The sequence below is a fragment of the Bombus flavifrons genome, chromosome 1, assembly GCF_040668555.2.
Source record: "Bombus flavifrons isolate JBK064 chromosome 1, iyBomFlav1_principal, whole genome shotgun sequence".
In the NCBI taxonomy this organism is placed as follows: domain Eukaryota; kingdom Metazoa; phylum Arthropoda; class Insecta; order Hymenoptera; family Apidae; genus Bombus; species Bombus flavifrons.
This window is the reverse complement of record NC_138442.1, coordinates 9,140,380-9,164,932: the sequence shown is the minus strand read 5'-3', so window position 1 is coordinate 9,164,932 and position 24,553 is coordinate 9,140,380. Positions and strand designations below refer to the sequence as shown.

General features: G+C 33.7%; 2 protein-coding genes across 2 annotated transcripts; both read right to left on the bottom strand.

Annotated features, from left to right (window-relative positions):
* Nucleotides 1-4,209: 4,209 nt before the first annotated feature.
* LOC138190176 (importin-4) lies at nucleotides 4,210-10,357 on the bottom strand. The gene is made up of 15 exons (XM_069132784.1): nucleotides 10,190-10,357; nucleotides 9,732-9,818; nucleotides 9,553-9,660; nucleotides 9,332-9,484; nucleotides 9,082-9,267; nucleotides 8,711-9,005; nucleotides 8,478-8,635; nucleotides 7,802-8,399; nucleotides 7,497-7,732; nucleotides 7,201-7,412; nucleotides 6,789-7,129; nucleotides 6,548-6,723; nucleotides 6,261-6,463; nucleotides 5,857-6,167; nucleotides 4,210-5,759 (listed from the first exon to the last, which is right to left on the bottom strand). Exons 1-15 carry the CDS (start codon nucleotides 10,241-10,243, stop codon nucleotides 5,635-5,637), a joined length of 3,243 nt encoding a protein of 1,080 aa, XP_068988885.1. The 5' UTR covers nucleotides 10,244-10,357; the 3' UTR covers nucleotides 4,210-5,634.
* Nucleotides 10,358-13,007: 2,650 nt separating this feature from the next.
* LOC138178985 (uncharacterized) lies at nucleotides 13,008-23,033 on the bottom strand. Its single transcript, XM_069111385.1, has 5 exons — nucleotides 22,988-23,033; nucleotides 22,484-22,731; nucleotides 21,824-22,017; nucleotides 18,112-21,749; nucleotides 13,008-14,719 (listed from the first exon to the last, which is right to left on the bottom strand). Exons 4-5 carry the CDS (start codon nucleotides 19,316-19,318, stop codon nucleotides 14,457-14,459), a joined length of 1,470 nt encoding a protein of 489 aa, XP_068967486.1. The 5' UTR covers nucleotides 19,319-21,749; nucleotides 21,824-22,017; nucleotides 22,484-22,731; nucleotides 22,988-23,033; the 3' UTR covers nucleotides 13,008-14,456.
* Nucleotides 23,034-24,553: the final 1,520 nt, after the last annotated feature.

The following is a 24,553-nucleotide window of genomic DNA, read 5'->3' as shown; positions in this document are numbered from 1 at the left end:
CATGCATCTATGAGTTAAATTCCTACCGATAACTGTGAATACGTGTATTTTAATTTGCATCGAGTCATTTAACAAATGACACAGTCTTATTTTAAACTACTTGCAAAGGTAAATACAGAATATGTATATATAACCTTGACTAACAAATTTGTGATTTTCGAGGTTGCAAAGAGATGAATGAAGACACTAAAAATACCAGCCATAAGACTATTTAAAATATCATAATACTTTAAAATATATTAAAACTTTCAACTACAATTGAAAAAATTCAGCCTCTAAATCTCTAATAAAAATTTACTCTTGAGAATATTGATTAATTATTAATTGTTAATTAATTAATACAAACTATGTAACATACTTGATATAAACAGCAGTTATGGAGCGTCAAACGATAATTAAAGTATTAAAACGATAATAATTAATGTCTAGACTCGTACAAAAGTCTCCAAGTGCAGACACAACAGATCTACTCATATACGTGCGAAGAATTGCAAATCATGCATGCTGATTCAAAAACTCGACGACCTCCCACCGCGTCTACAACAAGTCAGACCGTCAGACGTCTTTTAATCGTCGTGTCTTAATTACATCCTGCTCTCGCTCCTTCGCATGTGAGCGAAGCCGTGGACGCTTCACGTAGCCCTTCGGGTCGTTTCAACGACCAAATCCAATCGATTCATTAAATAAATGACGGTAGAAGAAAGGATACAATTAGCTTGTTAGTCGAGCAGGATGTTTTCCGCACTAACAAATAAACCACGAAGGAACGAATCGATTATTATACCGTTCAAGACAGCTAGGAAATTATTTGCTCAAATGACTTCATCAGTGGGTAAGAATTCGATGCTGAAAGAGCTCCAATATTCCATACAGGTAATCACCAAATACATATAATCTAACATAAAATATTGTGTACAAATATATTTTTTACAATGATTTATAAACATAGCTACCTAATCCTCTTTTTCGAATGGAATCTGCATAATAATTAGGAAAAAGCGAAGTTAGTGATCGTGTAGACTGTGATCTTTCATCGATCATACTTTTGTCAGAAACATCGACTATTGTTAGATTATTAGCCGGATAATCGAGCAATCGACTGAGTCATGCTATTGATTTCAGTCTGTAATTACAGTGTTAAAAAAAAGAACAGTGTCTTTGTAATTTTATGACAGGATAAAAAGCTGTTACGACACCATCCGTGAAGATAATCAGTTCGTTTGTTCATCCTGCAATTCAAGAGGATCGAACATCGATAACCGGTGAAACTGCATTGTTGAGGATCCTTTATTCATGTGTAAATATTTACACCAATATGATGTGCAAAATAGAATATAAAGCTCCGTAGATAAGATGCATAATGAAAGAAAGAAGTGTGCACGATGATCAAGTATGGCACCAATACATCCAACGAAATATTCTACACCCCTAATAAATTAGAGATAAATAGTTTGAACATGCACGGACCTTCAGAATAATTACTAGAGTATTATGACAGTTTTTCTTTTATATTTATATATTTATATTTATATTTAAGTAATAAGTAATAAGATTAATATGATCGATGATCACTTACCAATATTATTAGAACGATATCTCCCTATGATTCTAATTTCCGCCAAACTATCCAGTATAGTAGCAGACGATGTACACGTTTCCACTATTTAGACACGTTGCTCGGACAATTCATCGATGGATCACACGATTTAACCGCGTTGAGCCGCCGCGCGCAATAAACCACTTTCGTCTGACGAAACTTTCCACTAGCGATATCTCCATGAAGCATGGTAAGCTCGGCAGGTACACAGTCGGGCCACGGACATGGGTCGTACACCTACGACTCCTTTTCGATTCGAGTCATGGTGGAGAACCCAAGGACACAAACCAGCATCAAGCACTCGATATGCGTGCACGTATAAGGTGTCCAAGAATTTCAGTACTCTCCGGATTTATGTATCTACTTCGACGCTTTATTGTTAATTACTCCTTACAATACGTTCTTTTACGATCTATTTCTTATATGAGTTGCCCAGAAGTCATATTAATTAACTCCATAAATTAATAAGTACAAAGATAAGAATTTATGCTTATTTACGCCATTTTCCTACGATAAATAAGCTTATGGAAATACATAATTTGTTCCTTCGAGTCGTTTAATATTAATCACGTATCTAGGTAGTCAAATTGAGAAACTTAGAAAAGATGAAGTTGGTTAGTTCGACTTCTGCAAAGCTTGTATATTTATTATATATGAATCTATTATATATTATATATGAATCTATTACGTATTATATATGTATGGTCCATCGTAAGAATGAGAATATTGATTCATTACAAGATTTCTCATGAAATCATTGAGATTTAAAAATTCCAGTTTAAAAGATTGCATTTTGTATGAAGTATGAATTTGTCTGTTTTCGATCAATAAGTCAGGATTTGAGTACAGATCGAATATTTTAGCGTACATATAAATAGATGATGATATCGGAGTTTAGTTATTTGTAGACCGATCGATATTTCAATTTTGAATATCCACTTCTGAAAATTCTTCCCGCCCGTTCATCGATGCATTGTATCGCGAACGAAATCTGCGTTTACGCAACTGGTATAGCAGGCATTCTTATGCTTTCTAAACACGAGAAACATCGTTAGAATTAGTCTGAATTCAAGAAATACTACATTCAAGGAAAGGATAACATTTATGGAAAGTTTAAGTTACACGTGCATAACATATATGCTCATTTTGCCAAACAAGTTGACATCACAAAACAAAAAATATAAAAATTGATGAAATTATATAAGATAAGTATCAATCTAGTGCTTTGGTATTAAAATTTTAAAAATTTCAGAAAGTGAAGTTAACCACTTTGGTTTATGATGTACATATACAAATCAACAAAAGTATATCAGAATTTTAATACACCGTGTACGTAGGTGCGTATACCTGTGGGTTCGCACACAGTTAATTCATCGATGACTAACACACTCGGCTCAATGGCATGAAAAGAACCTCGATAACACTTTATGACTTCCGTCGTCTCGCTACACGAAGGTCGTCGTTCGACAAGTTTGTGTGTCAACCCGATATATAAAAACGAGACATCATCTGATCGTGAAAATCGTTATGACAATATATGAAACACTTTCTCAAAACGAGTTGCACCCTTTATAGGAAATACAGTCGGAGACAAAAATTAATGCACAGATGGTGAAAGTAAGTATCAATGAAGTTTAATGAAACTAGTGTTATTGTTATACATACCTAAGGCTTATCTATTATATGCCGTTATAGTACGTAGATTATTTAGTAAATAACTTAAATTAATATTTACATTTTTGTGTAAACAAGCAAAACATTTAACAAAACATCATTGATACATATTTCCACTATTTGTTCACTTATTTTTGTTTTCGATTATATGTTTTATATTTCAATTTCGATTCTCGTTTTAGGGATCGTTTCGATTCTCGTTTTAGCGATCATTTCGATCACATACAAATCAATTTGATCGATAATGATATATTTTTGCTTCTTGGAATAAGTACATATATTTACTCATTATTGAAATTATTTTGTTATACATATACTGAGTTTTTTATATATAAAATATCTACTAATAAAAACAGAATGTAATAGATAGATAAAAATTAAAAGAATAAATAAATAATAAGTAAATAATAAAAAATACGATACCTGTATTATGATGCAACTCATGTAATGTTTGTCTATGCAATCGTATACGTATCATTAAACATAGATATACATATCTATGTATGTACGTAAAAGTGATATTTTTGTTTAACGAATATGCAAAAAATTGTATATTCTAGTTTCTCCAACAGACTATTTTCAAGAAGATGGGCGTCATCGTAGAATATTTTAATTTTGAAGCACATGTATATAACTGTGGATCGTAATCCAATATTTCTATCAATTTCTATCTGTGCTATTAATCCATAGGTGAACAATAGTTTCCTATTTCGATTTCTGGCAAACCTATTTTGTCAATAACAACAATCTCTATTAGATTCCTAAACCTTCGATTTGTAATTGTGTACTTTTTATATAAAAAGACTTGAGTAATAACACTAACGATTTAGAGAACTTTTTAAACGGAAAAGAAAGATTATAATTTAAAGAATTCAATTATAGTTCATGTTGTTAAGAATCATCAATTTTTATCCAATTAAAAATTGCCATTCATTTCTTTCGCGGTTACAATTCCGTTTAGGATTTCGTACTCATATTTCCCACACAAGTATTAATTTAATGTATATATCATAATGTACATATGTATAATACTTCATCAATATAATATACAAACAAACATATACATACAAACTTTTTTTCACTTAACACTATACAGTGGTGAACATTGAAATGCTAATAATTCACCATTAACATGATTCTCTCCCTAATTTTTGCACAAATATACCATAATTATATCTTATACTTTTTATACATTGAAATAGTATGTGATAAATTAACAAGACGAATATTTGATAATTTTATGAGAGTACAACGGCTCGTTAAGTTATCTCGTACTCTTAAATAAAGTATTAATAATGTGATAAATTTAATGTCTACTATAATTTTGGCAATATATGTTACTGACTGCAACGTTCATTCGCTATATTTATATATTCTTAATTAAATTAAATCAATATAAAGTTATTCACAATAGTAAAACATTTCGACCAATTGTAGTAGTACAAACATAATAAGCATGTATAATCATATGTTTGCCTAAATAAACAACGCAATAAATTTTCTGCCTTCTGCTAATGACTCATAATAGCAATATTGAAGAAATTTTTAACTCTTTAATAAATATGAACTTCGATAAAATTAAATGGAAATTTATATAGTTTAATAGTTATATAATTAAAAAAAATACAGAACCTGTTTGTAAAATCAATGTAGTGCAACAGTTTTATTTTTCAAATGATACATTTGTGTTTAATGTATACATATAATGCTTCATGCTATATGCACCACTCTTGATTAGAAACGAACAGAACGTAATAACAAATGGTTCATTTCTAGGTATATACAACAGCTTTAAAACTTAGTTTTCAACAAGTAGATGTGTAATAAATTAATTCTTTTAATTATTCTGATTATATTTTTATATCAAGTTAATTTGTGGAATTTAATACTTATTATTCAATAAGTCTGCTTGTATTTATAAAAAAGAAGTTAAGAAAGAAAAAAATTGTGTAGACTAGAATTTAATATATGTTGTCTAGAAAAAGGAAGAAGTATTTCCATACTAGGTGTATTTTTCTGTAAAATCATACAGTATTACAAAATATGAGCACCAAAAACTTTAATAATATACTGTTACTATTGATGTGATTAATTGCACTTATTGACTGTTTGATATTATAAAAAGAAATATAATTTCCATAATTATGATGTTTATAAATAATAGACACTGTATGGATGTATATAAAATTGTTAACTAGTATAACTAGTATTGAAAACTTCAATTCATTAGATATAATTTAAAAACATGAGATATATGGCGCATATCACTTCCGTTGATATGCAAATGTCTTCATCTATCAGTCTGAATGTTTGTTGCAATCCGGAACAACCAAAAACAATAGTTTTCGAATCCATGTTGGAACCTAAGAAAATATGTACTGAATGTTCGTGGCAACTTCCGCTGAAAGTTCGACAAGCACGGAATTCCATTCATCTGGAAAGTCCCGCTGGGCAGATTTAACAAACTCCATAACAGTACTTTTCGCTTCTGCATGAAAAACAAATATAACATAATTTAATATGTATTACAATAATTTCATAATATTTTACTGCGTAGAATAATAAGAAAACATAGCATAGCATACCATCATCTGTAGTCCTATTTTCATGTAATACACTGACTGCAACTTTGAGTAATATGTCCATGTATGATCGTAAAATGGGATGACCAGCTTGATATAATGTTAATATACTTCTAAAAACCGCCTTATTCTCTTCAAAATCTTCTTTTAGTGGCAACTGCTTAACAAAAATTGGAAATACTTGATCAAGTGGCACGTTCATATAATTGACGATGATAAGCCGTGCAATTGCTCCAACTATATTATCACGTGCTCCTGCATGTGATTCTTTATAAATCGCATTTGACAAAACTGTTAAAATATCGGGAAAATGCCTATTAAATTGTTGTTAAGAAAAAAAGAAAATTGTATAAAATATTATAATAATGATATATTAGATAATTAGATAAGATATATTAGAAGGATACATATAAGCATTGCTATGCAATGCAAGTTCGCCAATTCCATATATTGCGTTATTTCGAACTTCAGCGTTTGGATCATCTACAAGTTTCAAAAATGTAGGAAGCAGGATATGTATGAAATTAGACGTTTGTTGTTTAAGGGCTGTAAAACATTCTGAGATTGTACCAACTGCAAAAGATCTTTGAGCTTCTGATTTGTTTTTTTTCTGAAAAGATTGTTTAATTTTTAAATTATGATATAACAATTTATATTAATAAGTGCATATCTGAAAATAGAAAGAGTCATGTACCAATCTTTCTAAGAGCATTGGCAACACAGCTTGAAAATAATGCCCGAAGTCTTCTGGTGGGATTACTTTTCCAAAATTACAAAATACGTCACCCGCACATTCAACTAATAATTCATCCTGTTCAGCTTCAATATCTAAGTCTTCTGCTTCTTCTTGATCTTGACATTCCGTTTTTCCTGTCAAAAACAATTTTCTTTGTATAGTTGAAATAACAAAAATATAATTTACATTGAGTCTTTACCTAACATGACGTCAGTAACACAATTCATAATAGCCTCTTTATGACCTTCTCCGATAAGAACATCTGATTTTATTTCTTTCAGAAGTTCTGCATAAGCATCTAAACCACTAATAGCTACTGTTCGTTCATCACCCAATCTTATCAATTCAGACAATTTTGGAATAAATACAGAGAGAGCTTTTAATAATGCTTGTTTTCCTTCGTTAGTATTAATATCTGAAAAACTAAAACAAAACTGTAGAATGGCATCAATGACAGCTTTACGAATATCTTCTTGTGGATAATTGATTAATTTGAATGTTTCCTCAAAAGATTTTTCGAGATATGGCAGAAACGCTTCTCTAAAACAAAAAATATGAAACTATTAGAAAAAAATATACGATCAAATATGAGAAAATATTAAATATTTTACCCTGTATTTTCCGCAATTTCTTTTAAGGCTAGAATTGCTTCTTCTTTTTCTTCAATGTATGCATTCTCAACACTATAACCCGCCACATCGTCGTCATCATCATCTTCTTCGTTATCTGTATTTTCAATATCTTCTTCATCATTTTCATTTTCATTTTCACTAAGGTCATCATAAACCGGAAAGGCAGAAGTTTCGTCCTCCTTAAAATGAGGCTGTCAAAAATAGAACGGTATAAGCATGAATATAATTAATTTGTTTTTCCTCATATATACATATTTCACAATTTTCTTGCATACCACTATGCCTTCTGAACTTTGTATGCTTGTAATCATATACTCAATGATTTCTGGTAAAGCATTTGCTATTTCTTTTTTCATTATTGTACTAATTGATGCAAACAATCCATAAATTGACTTTTTCAAATCCGGATCTTCTGTTTCTTTCAATAACTTCATTCCAAAGTTAAGAGACCTACCAGCCAAAGGTGCAAAATTTTTATCGCCTATTGTTCTTGCGATTACTCCAAGGGTATCTACAATATCAATTAAATATTAATATCATTGATAAAAATTACATGAAGTTTAAATGTTCTTATTCATACCGACTGCTTGTACTTGAAGACACATAGTTTCGTCTATTTGTCTTTCTGAAAGATAACCATCGAGAATAGTAATGATTTTTTCAAAATATGGTAGCATGTGCTCTTTACTCGCCATAGCAGCTGAACCTATGGCGCTCAGGGCAAGTTCTGTAACATGGACTGGAGTATCCGCACTCAAAATTTCAAAGAGTCTTTCCATTAAAGTTGGTAAATAAGGTAAAAGACTTTCATTCAAATTTTCACAAAACATTTCCAATGCATAAAACATACGATCAACCGAAGGTGGTTCTTTCTTTTCTTGCTTAATATGTGCGCATATTTGGCCAAGATATTCGAATAATACTGGTAATAATTCGGATGAGTATTGAGAAATATTTGGCTGTAAGTGTTCAGAAAACTGCCCAAGGGCAAAGAGTGCAGCATTACGCACTACCGGAATGGGATCACTAATTCCTTGACAAGTGCAACGTAAGAAGGATTCGAGATATTTAGTGCGGATATATTCTGAACAACCTTCTGCTAATACCGCCATTGCTAAGTATGATGCTTTCTTTGCATATACATCTGTACCTTGCAGGCTAGGTTCTATGTATTGCAACTATAAAAATAATAAAAGAATAAAATATTAGATATATTTTACAAAACAAAAAATTGTTACAAATATTTTAAGTCATACCAGTTGTGGAATTAGCTTCTCTGGGGGTAAATGAAGTGCAAGTAAATCTAAAGTTTGAGTAGCACATGTTACAGGAGTATTGTCTTCATTATCACCATTGAAGTAAACCTCATCATTGTCATCCTCAGGTCGTGTGGACATAAGATTAAATAACATATCTATAAAATTGAATTCATAAAATATATATTATCATACAAGCAAAAATGTTTGCTTACAATGTAAACACATTTTACCTAAAATTGGTTCAACAAGTTTATGTTTGATTATGGCTTTCTTTTTTGTTCTAGCTAACCAACCAATAAAACCAACTGCTTTAACTCTGAGGGCATCATCTAATGCTTTGTTACCAGCAATAACAAGGCACATAGTAACAAGAGCTTTGACATGTGGTGCTATCACAGCAATTGCATTTTCACATAATTCATCTAATAATTCAAAACATTGAATAGCTTTATCTTCATGAGAAGTAGTAAGAGATTGAATTGTGGTCATTATTTGTGGCATCATTTGATGATAAGCATTTACCATCTATAGAAATTGTTTGTCATTAGATATAATTTTCTATACTTTCAATCAATATTTAATCATTATATATACAACTCACCACTTGATTGCCTTCAACTAAGGGAACAAGACTCTGCATTATTTTTAAAATATAATACGCTACAGGATTTCCCAAATCTTGTAAACTATTTAATGTTTGTCCCAAAAGAATTGCAAGTGATGCAGCATGTGTAAGATAGGCATCAGGTGCAATTTCAGTCATAACAGACAAGGTATATGTTCCCAACTATAACAAAATTATATATTACAACGATCTTACAATATATAAAGTAATTATTATCATTTCATACCTCTTTATTCATCAAATTTTCACTAGTAATCAGTTGCTGTACAAATTGCAAAACTTCTGGCCATCCATTATTAGGCAATTCATGTTTTACAATTGTGCCTATCAACTGTGCAATCGCATTCTTTACCATTTTTTCTGGTTCATTAACTAATGCCTAAAAAATAAAAAAATTATATTTGTTTTCATTAAAATAATATATGTTCCAAAATAATAGTTTCTTACCTGCAAAATTACTGTCTTAAATTCATTGCGTATATGTTGTGGTAATTTCAACCAATGTTTTCCTTTAGCGTAACGCTTCCTTAGCAATATAGCTGCATATTGTCTTATCTAAACATAGATAATTCTTTGTTATGAAACATGGCAGAAATAAAACATTTGTAGGAATCAAAAATAAAAACCTGTGAATTTGTCGATGATACAATAAGTTGACATAATGCTGGTGTACTTTCTGGCTTCTTGAAAGCTTCTCTAAGTTCTGCAGTTCCCTGCAAATATTGTATCAATATATTATCTTATATATCTACTTATGTGATGTAGATATTAATGACTTTGAAAGATATACCAATTAGCAAAGTGTATGCTCATCCTTATTTAATAAAGAAACTGAAGGAGTACATGACATGCATATTAAAACACTAATGATAGCAAGAAAATGAAGACATAAGAAATAAAATGCATGGTCACTTGTGTAAAATAATTTATAAGACAGAAGTAGTTATTTTTGTTAAAATATTAAATATAGATTAAGTAAAATATTTCGATCTTCTGCTTTAAATGGTTAGCAATAGAAGCAAACACGTGTTTCGAACATTACAAAGTTTCCTTTTTTTATTACACGTCATTTCACTAAATATACCTGCTGAATAGATGTGTTATCCGCTACAAGTAACTTTAGTAATATCTCCTCCATTATTAATTTAATATTAGTAAACAAAATATAGATTTGGCAGTATTTCCGAACAAAGTAGCCGGCTGTCTACTACCGCTTTTCTGACCTGTTGGTGACGTAGTGACGTCTTTATAATACTCTAATGCGCATGTGCGACATTCTGCTGTATAAAATATGTAACAAAAATTTCTCAATATCAATTATTTCTATCGTAGATTAGCTTAAAATAATTGTAAAATATACCATATTCCATAACACCAATTCTTATTAGAGAACTATTTCGACACTTTAAAGAATGTTTATTTTCTACACTAAAATATCATGGCTGCAATTCAAGAAATTTTTAAAATGACTGTACGAGATCCGAGTTCTGTAGATGGCACTTGAAGCGTTACGCATCACCGTGCGAATACAAATTTGTTATTTTAGAAATTTCAAGGTTTCAGTTTAAAATAATTTATTATTTTGTATATTTAATTACAATATTAAAATAATCAATAAAGGGACTAATTTAATTATCAAGATAACTAGGAGGTAAGAGAGCAAACGAATTAAGCGTTAAAAAAGAAACAAATTTAAATTTCAATGTAACTCCAATTAATAATTATTAGGATTTTTGGCTATTAATGCTTTTCATATGATATACAGATATTTATCATATATTTAAAAATGGACAAAAATTAAATGCATTTATAGAAAATAACAAAATGTATAATATTAATGTAAAACACAAGAAATGCAAATATTTTTATTTTTATATTATAGGACAAAATATTACCGATATTCCCCTAGTCTATTTATGCTCACCAAAATGAACATACAGAATATCCCACCAGTCTGAAATATCCTCGTTATTTCAAGTAATAAATAAAATTTTGTTATTTATTATTATTTATACTAAATATATATATTTAGTATTATTCATAAAAGCTGTAAGGTTTAAAGTAATACATAATATGATAGCAATGGTTTCTTTACAAGTTAAGAGGTTAAGAGAATTTAAAACAGAGAAAATTCAACCTTGTTCTTTTAAATAGAATGATTTTTATGCTCAAATTCAATAGGAAGCGAATTCTAAGTGTAAACGTACTATGGTTTAAATTTGTCCTAAATGTTATTGTTCCTTGGATATTTGATTTTATTCATTTTATTACTTAAGTAATATTCTATTATTTGATTGTTTGATAATTAATATTTCATTTTTTATTATCTGAAATTTATATAGTCTCTATATATATATGTCCATAGAAATAATTATTGCATAAATTTACAAAAATCATTGAAAAGGAAGAATTGAGAATTACAAAAGAAATAAATCTAAGAAGCAATGGTATTGGCGAAGATAATTTATTGTAAACAATAAGGTTCCTTTTTATTATCGACAATTTATGGTTGAACTTTTTGTTTTCTAATCTACGTAGTGTAAGTTGCGGAACGTTTGTTCCGACTTCGTCTAGCCTCGGATCGCATCGAGCAGTTTATTATTTTAGAGCGAACCCCTTCCTCTTGTATTCCTTGTCTTTCTTTATTCTTCACTCACCCTTCTTTAAATTCGTACCCTCTCTCTGTTGCTTCTTCTCTTTTTATGAACGCTTCGATAGCAAGGAGCTTTGAGATAATGCAGTCTCTCGAATTCTTTGGATCGCAGTTTTAAAAATCCACGTACATACGGCATTTCGTAGAAAAATCCGACTATCCTTGGACCTACATTGAAAGTCATTACTCTTTATTGTTCCCATTACTTTTGAATTTAGTAACAAGCTTTTTTATTTTACTCCACTACGCAGGATTTTCATCAGAATCATCACCCACTATGGACATACATGTATATGCGCTAGAAATGGACTCTTTAATTATTATAATAGGTCTTATTAATCTAAATATAACTTCATGTGAAAAAAGTCTACAATATGATAGGTAGGTATAGTTACTATAAAAGGAAGTTATTATGATAGATAGATAATATTTGAATTTAACATTAAAATTGCCGAATAAAAATCTTTTCGTTTACCAGATAACAATAACAAAAAATAGAGGGATAAGCTTTTTCCTTAGACAAAAATGTATTGCAGAAATGAGAACACCATGAACCACGGGCCAAAGATGGCCTGTCAACGGCGTCATTGAGTGACTTCGTTTACACCTCGTGCATATTCGTCGTCTGGCTTACGTGCAATCCGGATGACGCAGTGAGAAGTGATTCTTTTCGTACCACTTTAGTATCTGGACCACGCGTTATTGATTAAGCAAAAAATCGGTCAATAAACCCGCCAACGAAACGGGACAGGATATCATAAACCTTACTTCATAAAAAATGTGATAAGTAATATATAATTACAGTAATATGTAATTAATCCATTATATCGTTAAGAAATAATCATTTACTTAATAAAAGATATAAAATTCATTATAGAGAATGGGAGAAAATTTTGATTGTAAAATAGTATGACAATGAGATTTGAATAGATTACTAAAGGAAATCGGAGTAATTTTCATTCCTTCACGAGCAGAATCCGATCTGCGGATCGAAGAAGAGAAAAATCTTAATGCGAAATTAATGTCGGTTATGAATCTGTTTCGTGTAAGCCGACACCACATGCGATCCGCCATCTCGCATAACGTTCTCTAATTTATTACATAAGCAATCCCGCGCCTCTTGATTCTCTAAGCCGATTCAAGGAAATCATCGATAGATAGCGAGGCTCGAATCGTCAAAACAAAGGTCCATCTATCTGTAAGTGACGACGGAGCAATGAAACTCGTGGTTGCAATTATATTCAAGTATACCAGCACAATATATTTTACCCTAATCGTAAGTACATTGTAAACATATTTACTATATACTTGTATATAAATACAAATTGAAAAAAAGTAATAGGAAAGAAATGAAGGAAACAGTATACTCGAATTTAACATTCTGATTCATCTGCAAGTTTCCCAAGCTTCTTTGTATCTCCTCTCTGACCGCGATAATAAAACCTGGATCAAGTGTCATCGTATTATTTTTGGACGTGACATCGAGATCGATAATCAAACCAAATTTTCGCGGAAAAGTGTGGCACGTGATTTATAGGAAAGCTGATAAAAGGAACCGGCAATATTTAAACACGTGACGAGAAAAAACTTTCCGAAGAAACTCCATATTACTCAAATAAGTGCATCCTGGCTAGCCGAAAGAAGCCTCTGACTTGTCCTTGTCATTTTTATGGCAGGGACCGGCAACAAGCTGTTCCAATAGAACTCTGTCGCATTACTACTGCATAGAGCACGTAACTATCGTTCACGACCATAATATCTTTTTTTATAACCTCCCTAAGATCCAGGACTATTGGTCCTTTTTTGAGTCCTCGAAAGTAACAGTAGAATCTTTGCTGTTCGGTCCTTTTTACATCGCTTTTTTACAACGAAAAAAAAAGAGAATAAAAAGACGAAGCAAGTTTCTGAGATCGTAAAACTCGCTCTCTTCTTCGAGTCTTCTTTTTCTTTTTAAGTAAAAAATTATGGAAATTACCAAGGATTCAAATGAGTTTTATTTTAAATAAGGAATGATCGAAGCTACGGAAATGAAAATCGTAAAAACTTTAATAACAATTTGTCATACGGGCTAACAAAAAGCATAATGTTGTTACGCAAGATGACGCTAACAAGAACCGGAATTCATGGACGAGAAGTAGGGACTAGGAAAGAGAGTTTGCTGCTATCAACAAATTCTTTATCGTCACCGCAAAACCATTGTTTGACGTGATTAATATTTAACTCACTCTGATACATCATCGGCAGTTATAGATTGTCTTAATTCGTAGAAATACCTATTTCAAAATCACAATGTATCATCGTCGATCCACTAAGCAAGATGAAAAAGCGGCAAAATGTGATTCAAGCAACATAGAATTTTCTCTTACTGTTTTCTCCTTCTTATAGCAAAGGATGCTTTAATTCTACATCTTTGATTCGCGGCGAACGGCTTAAATTAGTAACATTTATTCGTAATTATAAATATAAATAGGATCTCAATCTACACTGTTATCGAAGCGATCGTTTGAAAAACAGATTTCTTCTTTTCTTTACAAACTTGTACATCTGCACTTGAATAGATTTCATTCGCAATAGAGTTTCAATAGTGAATATTGTTAAATATTCGTTTTACCGCACTGTTTCGAAATTTCGTCAACACTAACGTTACATCGTTAATAAAAAGTACGTTGTTCCTCTTTGTTTCAGATAGTGACACGTTTCACATACTGTATTTGATCTGATCGTAGTACGTTGGCGGTGTTGTAGCTGTATGATGAATGTTCGACGAAACTGTGCCAGGTATATTTGATATACTCAAGCCACTACTCAAGCTGCCGATATTGCTCAAGTTAAGCGAGCTTAGAGAGCTTAACGAGCTCAAAGTAACTGATCCGGCCGGATGACCAAAGTAGGATGGTTTGCGATCAATGAGTCCACCTCCAGAACTGTTTGAATTGGAGTTCGAGCATTGCATCTTTATACCTGAAACAAAAGTAAAAGGAAAACAGTTTTGTAAATAATCTTTTAAATATTTTTTAATATTTGGAACTTTGTGACATTTCTAAATTTTACGATATTTCAATGGAGAGTGGAGGTGGACCACACATGAAGGGACAAGAGGAAATGAAGAGGAGAAGTGAAAGACCTCATGATACGAAATCAGTCCTTGTATAGGTATGATAAATCCGAAGCTCCGGCAGCTCTCAAGTAGTTCTTCAAGTACGCACTTCACTCGTGTCTCGACTCCTATCTTTCTCTCTTTATTTTCCTCTCGTACTTGTTCATCTTTTTTTTTTTACAAACTTTCCTGCATACTTATATTTTACATCTTTACGAAAACTATCAAATTCTGTCTTTATCAAGAAGATAAAGAAAAAAATGATACAAAAACGACATTAGATATTATCTAATCTGAATAACCTACAAGAAACGTAACAATGCATACAGAAATCGTTATAGTTAAAAGTAAAATTATGCACGAGTTGATAAAACCGAAGTAAAATCGCTGATAGATCGGTTTTGGAGGTAGCACGATTAAAAGCGAACGATGGCATCTCGATGGCAATTGGAATTTGGTTTAATTCCAGATCGAAGGCAAGTGTAACGAGCGTCTTAAAACAGCGTCGTGTGTGGTCTCAATGGCAGTGCCGTCAGTCAAAATCTCTCTCGACCTCTCTACCTCCGTCGAATCCAAAGTTTTCTGGCTGCTTGAGCGATCTGTTTCTGCGCTCGTGCGCGCGAATTTCTCTGTCCTTTTCCTTTTCTTTCGAACACGGGACACGTACCGTGAATCGAAATACGATGGCAGTAAAAGAAGAGCACAGAAGCGGTTGCCTGAGCGAATATCAGCGCCCGTCGTTGCCAACAACGATGCCATAGTCGCGGAGTAGAGAGATCGGCTCCAGAAATACATCCCGAGACCGGGGTAGAAGAAAAAGAGAAAGAGGAAAACTGGGGCCTACCGAGGCGTCTGCAGATTGATCTCGTTTACACTTTACTGACTGAACGAGAAAAGAGAAGGAGGAGCAGGAGGAAGGGTGCGTGGGTGGTACGTTTATCCCTTGTCGATGCCATGGTGTATCGAGGTAGAGAGAAGGAATAGATTGTACTTATAAACGGGAGTGCGCGTATGAGAACGATCTGTTGATCTAGATAGCAAATATCGATTATAGAGTAACCTCATCATAGATATCAGAGTTTTTAACCCTACTCACAAATATTCATTATTCATTATTCATAAATATCAAAACTATAATGAAGAATTGCATATCTCAATCACGAAAACACGTAAAAGTTAAAGTTTCCATGACAGAAGATTATCGGGAATTATGAATAAGCAATAAAGAGCTACTATTTTTAAAAAATAAAATTAAAATATAAAATATACGGGGAGTACAGTATTCTCTAGAGTTAAAATTGATCTGCATGAGTTTGATTTAGAAGAAACATTATTTAATTTTTTAAATGAAGAGTTGGATAAAATACTATTAGAGTCGTATAAATTTCGCAGAAGCTTACTATTAATTCATCATCATAGATAATATGTCTACATTGAGACCGCGGAACCACAGATCGAAGTCAGTTCCGTGGAAAGGTTTAATAAACGAACCAGCTAATGTTTGAGGTAGCTACATTCGATGTACTTAGATTAAAGAACATCTTGTTTACCCCACTTGTAAATGTTTACACGATAAGCGATTTGAGACCTCACTTACCAGCACGCGACTACCGGTAACTGATACAAAAAAACCGTGTATTTTCGTTCACTACGATCATTTGTTTATCACGCGATCGAACGTAGTAACTGTAGTAAACTTTTGCATTCACGAAATCGTTTCATTCATAAACGTAATGAATAGAACCAATGACTCTAGAACATTATTCTTAATGCGTCAATCGTAGTAGGTAAATCTTTGTAACTCATAATACAGCACGCTTAACGATACACAGAATATTACAAGATTGAACACATATATAGGATACTTAGAATATTACAAGATTGGTAGAATATATAGAATACATGGAATACTACAAGATTGTATGGTAGAACGCTCGTAGTGAAACATTAGACATTAGCCATATTACGACATAGTTAAAGACTTGATGAATTTCTCTGAGTCTTTTACTGCCGAAAAAAGTGGATGTTTAACGAATGTGTAATTGCCGCCTCTGTGTTAACCGATTCGAGTTTCTACGCTAAATTAATCTAAACAGGAGACAAGCTGAGATTTCGTGTCATGCCCCGTTACACGTATAATGTTACGAGTTACGAATTACGACTTCTCGCATGGGCGTGACAGAAATGTCACCCTAGCTAATAGGTGCTGTCAGCTACGGTGATTTCATGTCTGTCGGCTCCGCGCGAAGAGTACTTTCGACGGTGCTATTAAACGGAACTTGACTTTCAAATTTATTGACTTTTGGCTTTGACTTTTAAATTTACGCTCTCAGGAAGTTGTTCCTTCTCTAATATTATTTTTCATATTCCCTTACGGTGTATAATTAATAGTACTTATAATTAATATATAATATTTAACTATTAATGATGATAAAAATAATTTTCAGATAAGTTTTGGGTGCATGAATCTCAAGTGGATCTTTTATTGGATTTCAAGCTTGGAAAATGTTCAAGACGGACCACAGTTGTTCTTGTGAAACTCGTCGAAGAACTTTTTAAACGACTAGACTATGGTTCTAAGGAAACTGGCGCCTGTATGGTCGTAAACAGTCTGCGATTTTCCATATGGCCCCCGACTGTCGTGAATTGTCATTGTTGCCTTCGACTTAAGAAAATCTCCTGCTAGTCTTGCAACTCTTGATTACAAGATCAATATCTACACTTTCAGGAACGTATAAGCAGGGCTTTTAATTATACTCATTATTTATACTCAATCATACATTTCTCCAACTATCTTTCTGATCTGAAAATTATGTACCTATTTTTTTTATTTTATTTAGTATTTTATAGCGAATCAATCATTGTATTAACAAGAAGAATTGAACTTATAATAAATCAACCATCCTATTACCTAGGAGAATTGTGAAAGGAACAAAGAACGTAGTTGGTATTAAAAGAAGTGGGATTAAAATTACCAATGCAATGCATTCAATTCACCATCTTACTTTCTGTGCTCTTTTTTCAGAAATCTCCTCAATTATTGAAGTCTATTATTTAATTTCGACTTAAGTAAGTATACTCCTGACAGAGAAACTCAAACTAAAAACAATTTCTTAATATTTCAATATCGTCTGATCCTCCAAACAAAATATACAATTTCACTTATTTTCTTCTTTCGTATTATCTTCATTATATCCATATGCGTATGTACTTACAACAGCTAAAAATTATCAAACAATATTAAATAAAAACTTACCATTATCCGTTACAGGTGTCTGACACCCACTATGCGGCGAACTGACGTTTCCTACGGGACTGTTGTTGCCTGTCTGTTCTGGGATTCCCTGCATAGCGACGTTCACGTTGCTTCCAGTATTGTTGACCCCGGCGAGTCCGTAACCAACGTAGTAATCTTGTCCAGGTGCTTGAGTAGTTGGTGCGGGATTAGACGGGCACTTATAGGTCATCATAGTTTCATTCTCCTTATAAACCGTCTCTGGATGATGCTGTTGATGATCTTTCACGGAGAACCCGTCCGTAGCTCTGTACGTCAACTGCTCCTGACTCCTCGCCGCATATCCAGGCTCGCTCTTAAATGCTACTATTTCTCCGTTTCTGTATACAGACGGTTCTCCAGTTTTGTATGTGACTTCCGTCGTCTTATATGTTACTTCCGATATGGGCGGTGTCTTGTATGTGGCCTCAGGATAGGACCAATCAGCGGAGACCGCGGCACCAGGTGCTGCGTACATCGCATATTCTTGATAATTTTGATACTGATTTTGATATCCATTCGCGTATTCCATGGCTCCAGGTGTTAAATTTTCGTATCCGGGAGTCTGGACGCCTACTGGACCACTCGCAGAAAAGTATTGAGGATACTGAGGCTTCAGGGCTTGGCACTTGCGACGGAAACCTCGTGGTCGTCGACGAAAGCTTCCTTCTTCAAACATATACTCTGTCGAAGGATCAATCGTCCAGTAGTGACCTTTACCTGGTCTTCCTAATCCCTTTGGAAGCTTGATAAAACACTCGTTCAAGCTCAAATTATGACGCACTGAGTTCTTCCAGCCTTGATAAGCGCCACGGAAAAAGGGAAAGTGTTGCTGGAGAAACGAGTAGATCTCTGAAAGGGTTAATCTCTTTCCTGGACTCGCCTGAATCGCCATTACGATCAGTGCTATGTAAGAGTACGGAGGTTTCTCTTGGCGCCGCGCTCCAGGCTTCCTAGGTAACTCCGTACTGGCAGGGTTACACATCAACGGATCTAAACTCTGATCTTGGTTTAGACTGTTGGACATCGACAAATTGGTTCGAGGTACCACCGATGTGGAATTGGAATGAGCTACGGTAGACTGGTCTTGGATATGTAGATTCGAGTCACTTTCGTTCTTCATCGTGACTCTCGCGTTGTCCACGTTGCTTCCGCGAGGAGTCGACGGGACGATTACTGTTTGATCCATGAAGTCCGTCGAGACCAGTCGTCACGCTGTAGCGAACATTCTAAAACTCACAACTACAGTCCATTCACCTCACTGTAAATATCCTTAGAAATCTAAACAGTTGTATATCTATGTTATTCTAACCACAATAATTTCACGAATTCCAATTCCAACGTATCTCGTACCACGGTAAATATGAATTAAAAAATGATCCGTAAAATTTTTAATGTCTTCCAGCAGTAATTTCGTACGTATACTGTCCTTGTCACTCTCACTATCAATCGCAACTGCGAACACGATCGAGTTTCGCTGTATTTACCGTTTATGTTTGCTGCATCGGCCGTTCCCACACGTCGTGGACGAATTCGTGTGGCGGCCACGCGTTTCCAAGCGTAATCACAATAAGGAGGAAAGAGGCCGTTATTTACGTGTGCCCGATGTAAATTGTTTGCACGAACGGTGGGGTCAATTATTTAGACTTGCCACTTGGCAGACGTTGCACTGATGCGCCACTAAGTGTTTTCGGATGACTGGGCCTCGGGATCAACTCCGGACCTGGTGGAAGCTTGGTACGTCGCGATGACGCGAACCACGCCGTCACGAACCAGCCTCGTCCCCGGTAGGCGTGATGAATCGAGGGGACGTGGCTTTTCTCTTCATTGGTCGGTCAACAGTGTACGATACTAAAGCTCGCGTTCACGACCAATAGCGACTGGTTTCTACTACGATGTCACGCCTGATAGAAATAAGCTCCGGATACTGAGAACAACAATCGGGCACGCTGTGATTGCTTGACGAGAGATTGAAACGAAGAAGATTGCATAACTTTCCTCATTCTCGTTGTTGCAGTGAGATCTCGATGGTGTTTGTTAAATTGGAGCTGATTTAATTAGCGAAAGAACATGGAGATTTGTGCAAAATGTTTGGTGTTAATTCTTTGCATACCAGTGTTATATGAACGATATTCTTTTATCAAGAGGAGTCTTTAAAGTCTTACATGGTTTCTCTTCATTATTGCATTAGTTCCTGTTATTGTATTTTTGTTGTGGCTGCAAGCCTGCAAGTTCTATTAGTATTATAGATGTATTCTGTTATGGTTTTTGAGTGATTCTACTTTACTTGGTATGTTAAGGATTAACATTGAATGGATCTTTGATGGCCTAGGAAGGATCCCATCTTTGTTATTAGTTTTAATTAGTTATACACATTATGGACATAAAAAAAAAGAGTATTTCAAGAGAAGTTGCTTCTCAGTGTGATATATTATTTTCACGTAATGGGATTGGATTTATCAATCTTTCAATCTTTATAAAGAGATTATAATTAATTTCCGAATAATTTTACTCATAATATGGTATTCGTGAGTTAAATAAGACGTTCCATTTTATTCTCTTGTATTTTCTGATATCTGTTTTCGTTAATCCTAATAAAATGTAGGTACTCAGAAAAGTGGAAAAGATATTGCATATACATCTTAGTTAACAGAAACAATACATAATTATCGATATTCATTTTTCGGTGAAAAACTACAATTTCCTTATTTTAATGGTATCTACAGAAGCGACTAGCCCGCAAGCAATGAGTTTTATAATTTCAAGATTGCAGACGGTACGAAAAAGCTCGAAGAAACGATTGGTTCACCTGTTGACCAACGAGAAGTTAGAGCTATGCTCCGCCCGATCATAGAACCGCCCTCCATTTTCTGTTTTAGGTTCCTCTCGGAATTCGTACATCATCGATTATCCTGAAATTAGGGCTGATTATCTGGAAATTTTACTCGTGATGTCAGTTCCCGACAGATCTTAAGCGTCATCACGCACTTCCGTTCGTGGAATACAAAATGTCGGACTTCCATTATACCTTCTCATTTCAGTTGAATCACATTTCGATGAAAAAGCAAAATTGTTGTTAACACATTCGCGATTTCAAGAATTAATTGTGCTTTTCACCTGAAAATTGTGTGAAATTTTCTGGCGAAAGGCATAATTAATTCCCGAAATCGCGAAGAGCTCCACATTTTGAAGATCAAAGTGAATAGGTAGAAAATCTTTTTACAAATTTTTTAAGTACTGTATGCTACATGAAAAAAAGATAGACATACGTACTTGTTAGTATTAATTTTATACTTCGAAACAAAAGAAGTACAATTCATAAAACATGTACGAATGGAAGACACAAATGATCTTCAAGACCTTCAACGTGTTAACTTTATGTTACAAACCGTGGATATTGCGTTGGTACTGATTCTTGAATGAAAATGGAATAAAAATAATCCGTACTTTATTTTTTCAATGGCGTTATGTCAGCTTATTATGATTGTTTACAATTACGCCAATGAATTGAAGTGTCTTATCGCATCTGGTGAAAGTATTATTGTCTATTACAGGAGAAAAAGTATTATTTTCTTTTATTAAATTAGATTGTTAGATCACTGCGTAGATATGCGCGAAATCTAAAATTATACAATCTTGTGTTATTAATAATATAGATGATATATAAAATACGTATCTATATATAAGTACCTACATATAATTCATTATGAATTTCGTAGTCGATAACGTAAGACGTCGCTTTGTAATATTTACGAAGGAAGTCTCTAAACTTTCTTATCATAGTGTTCTCGATCCAATGACCCGCTGCGCATTAACTCGTTGATCACAGTCAATCGAACCAAAGTGTTTACATATCGATACACGTGACGAGGTATCGGGTAACTGGTCCTGAAAGAATTCAGATCGACGTTTATCAACGATCACGATTCTAAGTACGTGCCTCGTTTCGTTAGAATCTCCTGATGGTTTTGATCCATATAGGCTCTTCTATATAGGCCTTTTTATTTAAAATCTTGTAATTAGTCTAACAAAATTGCAATAAACTTTATACGAAATTAATCTTAAATGATTCCAAAACCACTGTATAGAATAATAATATGCAATAATAGTAACAATATTAGAATATAATAATTACAATCCAAAGAAAAATATATAACGATGCAAACATGGATAAAAATCTCTCTCTTGAATTTTTATCGTTATCATATAAGTTATGCGATATTTAGAATTGAAATTATAATTCAGTGAAAATCGAAAACGAAATAGCAGATTAAATTACGAAGAACGAGTCTGAATATTTCCTAGCAATTGTTCTCTATTTATAATAATGAAATTCCAAGAAACATATGGAAACCTGGAAGTGGAGCATCGAGAGGGCAATTATTTAATGTCATCCAACGTCTATCCGGTGATATCGTACGCCCTGAGCTCTTTAGACCACGAATTCTCAAGAAGTTTGTTTGCCTTACAGCGAACGAACCGACGAAAGAGAAGCGTCACGGCCATCTTGTCTTTGCCTACTTGAAATCGTGCAACGTGTGTTTCGTGGTTCTGTTAACTCTTTGCCACACTGCTCTGAATGCCTCTCGCTACTTACTTCTTCTATAAATCCAATAAAAATTAAGAATTAATAGAAACGTACTTCTAAAACGTATATAGCTTCTAACTGTAAAAAATACTGTAAAACAAAATATCTACATTTTTTCAATTAAATTAATTTAGAAATTATTCTGACAAATTTAAACGTTAGCCTGATTCAGAATAACGTAACTTTTAAAACATCTTTACACTTATAAAGAAATTAAAACTGAGTATTTTAGTATACTCTTTCAGATTTATAGAACATTTAACAGTGGACCTCGTGGCTTAAGGGTTGAAAATGAAGTACTCGCCCTTCCTTGTTGAGAGCACCCTCCGAAGAACATTTAGAAGTGTTTACCATTTTACTGCTTCCAAGATTTCCCCGTGTCGTTTTCTGCGACAGTTTCAAGTGCCACTTGAAAAAAAACTTAATTCAGTCCTTCGAGATATCTAAGAAAAAAGGAAAGAGCACGTTAAAGCGCAGAGACTAGAGTCTATCAGTGTCTCTATATGTAGCTACATTACAAGAAAGAAGATTATTGTCTATGGAAGGATTTAATAATTATCGTTCACCGTAAAAAAATAAGCGTTTTAAGTCTACGTAGCGTCCTTTGAAGGCCTCGAAACGACCATTTCTTTCTTTCTCAATAAACAACGCCACTTTTGGGGCAAATTGCGACAGTTCCGGATCAGTTTTTTTAAGATAAAACGGGGTACAAGGCGCCGACGACCAAGACCACCCGAAGAAAACCAGTTTCGGTCGCACGTGTTCCCGTAGGAAAACCGCAGACCGGAACCAGACATTACAGGCTGTCTGTCTCACGTGCACGTTACGAACTTTCTCGTCTGTTTACATCCGGCGTTGCGGCCATTTTGATTCCTCCGAAGATTCGCTTTCTAAGCAAAAAAGCTTCAAGTTTCAAGATCTAGCAAATTTTGTCCTGGTCATATAGATCTCTTAATAATTGTAGGATATCTCAGAATAGGATTGTGCGACTTCTTTCGTTTACAGAATTTCCATTTAGATTATGGGAACATAGATTCCATATGTGTAGGTTAAAAATTATCGTCAAAATCTTCATTAACTTGAACAATACATAAAAATAGAAATATTTAAGATTGGATACTTTACATAATAAGATTCCAAACGTGAATTCCTATGAGACAAGTTCAATTTGAAAAGAGATATTCTTGTTTCTTCCTAATCTCGGAGAGATCTTAATAGATAGCAAGTAGAAGAATTGTTTTTGGTCAGTGATGGTTAATTCGTTCGCGTACTTCCGTTTCGTCGATTCTTCAGGGATTTACGCGATCCGGCTACACGACGAGACCGAAGTTAGAGTCTCACTGCTTGTGGAGAACACGTGAGGCCCTGACGGCCACCCAAGCGGCCATCAGACGCGCCGACGATATTCTCTGTTTACACAATACCGTAATTTTATACCGCCGATCGTGGGTGCACGTTACGAGCCTTACGTTCCTGTCGCATCTTCAACCCTATGCTCACCACCAAATCTGTTCGCGTACCTGTTCAACCCAACAATCGTTCTTTTTACACTGTAGATTGAAGATTACAAAATTTATCGAAAATAGTTTACATAATTCAATCATATATAGTATAAATTAAAAATATTACACTTGTTTCCAATTTTTGAACATTTGTTTGTTGATCAAGTGTGAGGAATGATGATACTTTGCTCGAAAAGTATACATTAAGTATGATGTATGGTTGAATACATTAGTTGCACCTCGAAGTGAAAACAACTCGGCTTCTTTTAAGGAAACGGATATCTTTTTTCTGGTAACGTGTCCCTGTTTTGATTGGGTCCTAAACTGTATTCAA